Source organism: Lagenorhynchus albirostris, chromosome X (assembly GCF_949774975.1).
Source record: "Lagenorhynchus albirostris chromosome X, mLagAlb1.1, whole genome shotgun sequence".
NCBI lineage: Eukaryota > Metazoa > Chordata > Mammalia > Artiodactyla > Delphinidae > Lagenorhynchus > Lagenorhynchus albirostris.
This window is the reverse complement of record NC_083116.1, coordinates 83,193,483-83,201,138: the sequence shown is the minus strand read 5'-3', so window position 1 is coordinate 83,201,138 and position 7,656 is coordinate 83,193,483. Positions and strand designations below refer to the sequence as shown.

At 37.5% G+C, this 7,656-nt stretch overlaps 1 protein-coding gene across 1 annotated transcript in view; it reads left to right on the top strand.

The window, feature by feature from the left end:
• Positions 1-3,196: 3,196 nt before the first annotated feature.
• The window catches only part of NBDY (negative regulator of P-body association), a 35,219-nt gene continuing 30,759 nt past the window's right edge, over positions 3,197-7,656 (top strand). Inside the window, exons 1-2 of the mRNA XM_060138280.1 lie at positions 3,197-3,509; positions 5,215-5,349. Coding sequence (XP_059994263.1) covers positions 3,274-3,480 — 207 coding nt within the window. The 5' untranslated portion in view covers positions 3,197-3,273 and the 3' untranslated portion in view covers positions 3,481-3,509; positions 5,215-5,349. The remainder of the gene's footprint in view (positions 3,510-5,214; positions 5,350-7,656) is intronic.

Sequence of the window (7,656 nt, the reverse complement as noted above, 5' to 3'; positions counted from 1 at the left end):
AGTATAACAAAAAAACACAAAAATCCAGTTGTGAGTATAATGGTGGTTGACAGGGCTGGGGAGATGGGAAAATGTGAAGTTATTTAATGGGTATAAAAAATTCTGGACTTTGGTTGTACAACTCTGTGAATATACTTAGCATGACTGAACTGTACACTTAAAAAAGGTTAATATGGTCAATTTTATGTTATATGCATCTTAATGCAGTTTAAAATAAAAATAAATAAATCCATTTAAAGTATAAATGGTTCGGGTTGATGTCAGCAGCTCTAAGTTGGGAATGTTTTCAACTCAATTAAAATGTTTCCCATAAATCAAACCCACCTGGATTTGATACAATTTTTAATTCCAGTCATTTTACTAAAATACGCACATATTTCTCTTTTTTTTAACATCTTTATTGGGATATAATTGCTTTACAATGGTATGTTAGTTTCAGCTTCACAACAAAATGAATCAGTTATATATATACATATATTCCCATATCTCTTCCCGCTTGCGTCTCCCTCCCTCCCACCCTCCCTATCCCACCCCTCCAGGCTGTCACAAAGCACCGAGCTGATCTCCCTGTGCTATGCGGCTGCTTCCCACTAGCTATCTACCTTACGTTTGGTAGTGTATATATGTCCATGCCTCTTTATCGCTTTGTCACCGTTTACCCTTCCCCCTCCCCATAGTCTCAAGTCCATTCTCTAGTAAGTCTGTGTCTTTATTCCTGTTTCACCCCTAGGTTTTTCATGACATTTTTTTTAAATTCCATATATATGTGTTAGCATACGGTATTTGTCTCTCTCTTTCTGACTTACTTCACTCTGTATGACAGACTCCAGGTCCATCCACCTCATTACAAATAGCTCAATTTCGTCTCTTTTTATGGCTGAGTAATATTCCATTGTATATATGTGCCACATCTTCTTTATCCATTCATCCGATTATGGACACTTAGGTTGTTTCCATCTCTGGGCTATTGTAAATAGAGCTGCAATGAACATTTTGGTACATGACTCTTTTTGAATTATGGTTTTCTCAGGGTATATGCCCAGTAGTGGGATTGGTGGGTCGTATGGTAGTTCTATTTGTAGCTTTTTAAGGAACCTCCATACTGTTCTCCACAGTGGCTGTATCAATTTACATTCCCACCAACAGTGTAAGAGGGTTCCCTTTTCTCCACACCCTCTCCAGCATTTATTGTTTCTAGATAAAATACGCACATATTTCTCTTAATTTACTAAAACTATATCTATAGCTATAAAACAACTTAATTTCCAATTTTACTCTTGAAGTCTTTTGTCTTGCAAGATTTAGAGACCCCTGTAAAACGATTGTGAAAATATTACTACATTTACTTTGGGAAATAATAAATAGTCTGATATATATATATATATATATATATATATATATATACACACACACACACACACACACACACACACAAAACTCCAAGGTTTGACTTGTACAACTGGGTAGAAGTGTGACATTCACTGAAATGAAGAGTAGGAAAGGAGCAAGTTTGGAGGATTAGGGCTAGATCAACTGTTCTCAAAAGGTATGATTTCCCCCCCAGGGGACATTTGGGAGTACCTGGAGACATTTCTGGTTACCACACCTGGAGGCAGTTGTGGGATGTGGGGGCATGCTATTGGCCTGGGTTGGGATACTGTTAAACATCCTACAGTGCACAGGACAGGCTCCCACCAGAAAGAGTGATCTGTCCCCAAATGTCAATAGTGCCAAGAGTGAGAAACCTTGGGTTGGCACCCTCTCTTCTGAATCTGGCCACTCTTTCTCAGCCTTTGCAGCAGGCTTCTCCTCTTCTGACTCTAATTGCTCAATAGTCTGCCTTTAGCAGCCCACTTCTCTTTTCCTCTACATTTTCTCTTGGGAACATCACTCATGACTTCAACTACCAATTCTATGTTGCTAACTCCCACATCTTTATGCCTAGTCCCAACTGTTCTTCTAGCTCTAGAGCATTTTTTCTTTGTATTTCCCTTCACATCTTTTCATTAACTTACTGCTACGTTTCTTGTCTTTATAAGTAGCATCTGGTAGAAAACCACAGGGTCATTTATTTCCCAAACATTTACTGAGTATCTAGTTTGTGTAAAGGGCAGCACTAGTATTTGAAAGAAGGTAGTGGTGGTGGAGATGAGAGGTAATCATAGTAAGTGTCTTAAATGCATTATCCCTGATTATGGCAATAGTTTTACAAGGAAGAAATTATTATCTCCTGGAAACGAAAGCCTCAAGTGCTTAATCAACTACTTAACTATCACAGAGCTTGTAAATAGCAGAGTATTTTAAAAGTCAGTTCTATTTTGACATTAAGGATTGAACTCTCTACATTAAAAAACACTGGGGACAGTGCTGGAAAAGTGTGTCCATAGCCAAAGGGAGATGGATGTGAATGAGGAAGGTCTAAGACGTTCCAATAGCCTTTTATTCTAAGCCACAGTGCACCCTCTTCCGGTTGCTTACCGTATATCCCAGAATATAATACACCAGCCATAGGAGGATGAATCATTATTTTCCTTAACTCTAGAAAAGATAAAAAATTGACAACGAAAGTATGATATACCATCAATTGTCAGAGATTTCCTAGATGTTGAAATATTTTTTAAAAGGTAAGCCTTCAGAGATTTCTAATTTGTTAAAATATGAAGAAGAAAGTAATCTTAGATTCTATGACATACGATGAATTTGTTTTCTACATTCAATTTCCACGGTCAGTGCTGGTGGCTGGTGTGCTATTCTGCACTTTAGTCAACTAAGACGTTTGTATATTGCTTTCTAAATGGTCGTAGATTGTTTCATGGCTCTGTGTTGTGCTTCTGCAACTAGATCGTAAAGCTCTTAGCTCTTCAATCACCTCTTTGTTCTCCTCCCCCCCGCCGCCCCGCCCCCACACCAAGCGCCTTTCAACAATCTACGCAGAGTTTACCACTTATGAGTAAACCTAAATTTCTTGTAACTTAGAATTTCATAGACAGTATAAGACTTCACAGATTTAGTTACACTGGGGGGCGGGATGGGGAAAACATTATATTAAATATGAGCATCGTTTTTTTAAAGACCCATCCTTGTAGAAACGTTAAAATGTGGTGGGGTAGGGAGCGAGGCGGAGAGGGGATATACGTCTCAGGATACAGGAAATACGGAAAAAGCGAAACCCGGAGGAAGCTCTGTGCCTGGAGGGGACCCGCCGCCATCTCCGGTCTCTTGGCTTCGCCAGGGCCCACCGGAGAGAGCTGACACCCGGGTCCTATAATCCTTATGGGGGACCAACCTTGTACCTCCGGGAGATCCACGCTCCAGCCTGGAAACACGCGGGAAATCAAGCCTCCAAAAAAGCGCTGCCTCCTAGCTCCACGTTGGGATTATCCAGAAGGAACCCCCAACGGAGGTAGTACCCCTCTCCCTTCCACACCTCCTCCAGCATCACCGGGCCTGAAGTCGCACCCACCTTCTCCGGAGAAATAGTACAATATACTTCTCTCACCCCAAACCAGGTCAGATTCTTTCTCATTTGGGATATCCAGGCTCTCTGAAACTTAATTATATATTTTCCCAGATCTCCTTCTCCCTTTCCCTATTCTCTCCAGGATTTCAAAGTTGAAGAAAGAACATGCAGGCATTAAATAGCTCTTTCACAAAATATGTGGGGGTGAATTTATGGATATTTAATAACATTAAGTAATTATTTTAATATATTAGCTATGACAATCGTGGTTATATTTTTAAGAAGTAGACTTAATCTTTTGATATGCTTGAAAGTAATTCAGTAGGGCCAAGGTGAGGGGTACAAACAAAATGTTCATGAGTTAATAATTGTTAAAGCTGAGTGACGTATACATGGGGATTCATTAAACTGTTCTTGCTACTTTTGTGTATATTTGAAACTTTTCCATTCAAAAAATGATTGGTTCAAGATCAATAATAACAACATTATATTGAAGGCCTAATTCCTATGGCTAGCACTGTGGTAGCAGTATTGTAAGGTGAGCCTTCAGAGGTGTGTGCTTCTCTGTGTATGGCAGGAGAATTCAATTAGTAAAAAACAAAAAGTTACAATATGGTAACTCAAACCCAAGTGCCATAATGTTTGCTTGTTCAAGGTATTTAGGAAGCACGGGGGCGGGGGAGACGAGATGGACCAAATCATTCTGCCTGGTAGTAATCCTGAGCCATCAAAGAGAAAGGGGTAACTCTGGGTGGACCTTAAAGGGTGAGTGACATCTGCCATGTGGAGGGGGAGAGAATGTTTTTCTGGCTTACCTTTCCCAAGGCAGGCTTGTTCTAGGAAAACTTGGCTATAACTCTGAATGTATGAGAAGAACTAGGTGAGATAGAGTGCTGCAGGGCTTTAAATGTTATACTAAGGAGTATGCAGTTTAATTCATAAGCAGTGGAAGCCACTGAAGATTTTCAAGGAAGTATTGTATTTTAGCAGTCCAGTTTTTACTATCAGAAAAATGATCTTCTATTTAGATGAGCTTATAGAATACAAAAAACAAACGCTGACCGAAACCTCACAGATTCTTGTAATCCAAAGGAGACAGGGCATCCTTTCTTCATTCATGCAACAAACCTTTAAGAAGCCCTTGCAATGGACTAGGCATTATGCTGAAAGCTGTAGGGGATGGATAACCAAAGCACATAGGAGTGAAACAGATATTTGAATAAATAGGTCAATGAATGATGGGATAACAGTGGCAACAAAGGGAGTTCTGGACTTGGGGCTTGGTGGTAGTGCATAGAAAAAGAATGAGCTCTATTGTGCTTGGAGGCATCACCCAGTCATTCCTTACTGCCTGATTTCCCTCAACTTTACCTCTTTGTTCAAAGGGGTAGAGTTGGGGCTGGGAGGCACCATAGGGATAGCAATGCTCAAACAGAAAACAAAGAAGGTTGTACAGGGCAAAAAGTGCAAGAGCTACATAATTTCCTCCAGTGACTCAAATCATTGAAAATTATAATAATAGCAAATATTTACTGAACATCTTTATGTGCCAGACACTGTTCTACAAAGCTTCCTAAAGTCTCTGCTCATAATTACTATGCAATAGATCCCTTCTACTACTGTCTATATAACTGTTTTTCATGAATATATAACTGCAATGGGGGTATGGTAAAGCATAAGGACTTGAGGAGCCCAGGGGAAAGAGATGAACAGTAACAGAAGAAATGATTTAATGTTATTTTATTATTTTTCAGTCTTTGAGGGATTGCAGTATGACTCCATTTCCTTGGTGCATCCATAAAATAATTATTCAGTGAAGACAATGAAGATTATTGACAACGCTACCCTGCTTTTCTGATGTCCTGCTTCAGGAAGTTGTGATTTTTAAGGTAATCTCTTTACCAAAAACTTTTTAAGGAAGGAGCAGGAATAAGAGTTGATTATGACACATTAAATATAACTAGCCAAACAAAAAGCTAGCACCAAATGATAAATTGAAACCATTTTCTACATTATATGAAAGCATATATACCATATAATAATAATGTTATCTATAAGCTGTTTTGCTATATTCATTCCTAATTACCTTATAGTTCCTGCTGTTACTGTGAAATGTATATTTTAAACCACATTTTCAGATTATTGCCCGTAAATGAGAACACGATTGATATTTTTACATACTGATTTTATACACTGTAACCTTTCTGATTTATATCTGTTCTAATAATTTGTAGGTTCTCTGGATTATCTGTTAATTTATTATATTGTGAATAATGGCAGTTTGTTCCTTTCCAATATTTATTTTTTAATTTGTCTTACCGGGCTAGCTAGGATCTTCGGTACAATGAGAAATAGTGGCAGTGACAGAGGATTTCCTTGTCTTGCTCCTGAATTTACAAGGAAACTATACGTATTTCACCATTTTTAGTAGATTTTCTTTTTCGGGTTAAAGAAATTCCTTTGTATTCTTAGTTTGCTGAGAGCTTTTATTCTGAATGAGTATGGAGTTTTTTCTCCAAATACTTTGTATCTACTGCCATGAGCATGTGGGGTATTTTCCTCCATTAATATGACACTGACTGTGTGATAAATTATAATATTCAGTTTTCTAATGTATTTCCTGCTTTTGGTTTCATCAGGCCTCACCATTGAATATTTTGTCCCCTATTTTTATAATTTTTCCTTTTATCTTTATTTTTCTCTTTACTTTCTTTTTGTTTGCTCTTTTTCTAATTTATTTATTTGGACCATTAGCTCAGTAATTTTAAATCTTCTTTCCTAAAATAAGAATTTATAACGAAGTTTTCCACTACATACCACTTTAGAAGAATTTCACAGGTTTTTATGTGTAGTATTTTTATTATTATTCAATTATTAGTATCTAATTGCTCTTATGATTTCTTTTTTGACTCATGAGTTATTTGGTTTTGTTTCAATTTACATACATATGATCTCTTTTTTAGAAATCATATTGTGAAATTATTAATCCAGTTACAGTTAAACTTCATCTTTATTATTCTTCTGGTAACAAAAACAAAATTATACACTGGCTCCTCATCCCAATAGATTTCAGCAATATAAAACTTTTTCTTTCATTAAATACATAGGGAAACTGATTACGCTATTCAGTGATGGAGTTATTGATGATATTTACACTTGTGATTTTAAACCTTTTATTTTGATCTAATTCTACACTTAAAGAAAAGTTCTGAGAATATTACAAAAAACTCCCATACACCCTTTACCCAGGTTCACCAATTACCATTTTACCATGTTTGCTTTATAATTCTCTATTTCTGTTTCTCCCTCTCACTCTCCCTTCCCCTTTCCCTTCCCTGTCTTAAGCCTCCCCCCTCCCTCCTTCTCTCTCTTTGAACTATTTGAGAGTAACTTGCAGACATCATGCTCCTTTACCTGTAAATACTTCAGTGTATATTTCCTCAGAATAATGCCTTTCTCTTACATAGCCTCAGTACATGTGTCAAAATAGAAATTGGACATTGTTCCAATTTTTTGTTCCATAAACCTTTATTGTCAAGATTATCCACTCATACTCACTGAAAAAGGGATGAGTTTGGGAGAACATGTATTTCAAATGGACAATGTAAGCTCTATTATAGTTCATTTTTTCCAGCTTTATTTTTTTTTATTGGAGTATAATTGCTTTAGAGTGTTGTGTTAGCTTCTGCTGTACAATGAAGTGAATCAGAATCAGCTATATGTATACCAATATCCCCTCCCTCTTAAACCTCCCTCCCACCCCTCGCCCCATCTAGGTTGTCACAGAGCACTGAGCTGAGTTCCCTGTGCTATACAGCAGGTTCCCACTGGCTATTTTACACATGGTAGTGTATTTATGTCAAACCTAATCTCCCACTTTGTTCCACCCTCCCCTTCCCCCACCATATCCACATGTCCTTTCTCTATGTCTACATCTCTATTCCTGCCCTGCTAATAGATTAATCTGTACCATTTTTCTAAGTTCCACATATATGTGCTAATATACGATATTTCTTTTTTTCTTTCTGGCTTACTTCACTCTATATGACAGACTCTAGGTCCATCCACATCTCCACAAATGACCCAATTTCATTCCTTTTTATGGCTGAGTAATATTCCATTGTATATATGTACCACATCTTCTTTATCCATTCATCTGTCATTGGACATTTGTTTCCATATCATGGCTATTCTAA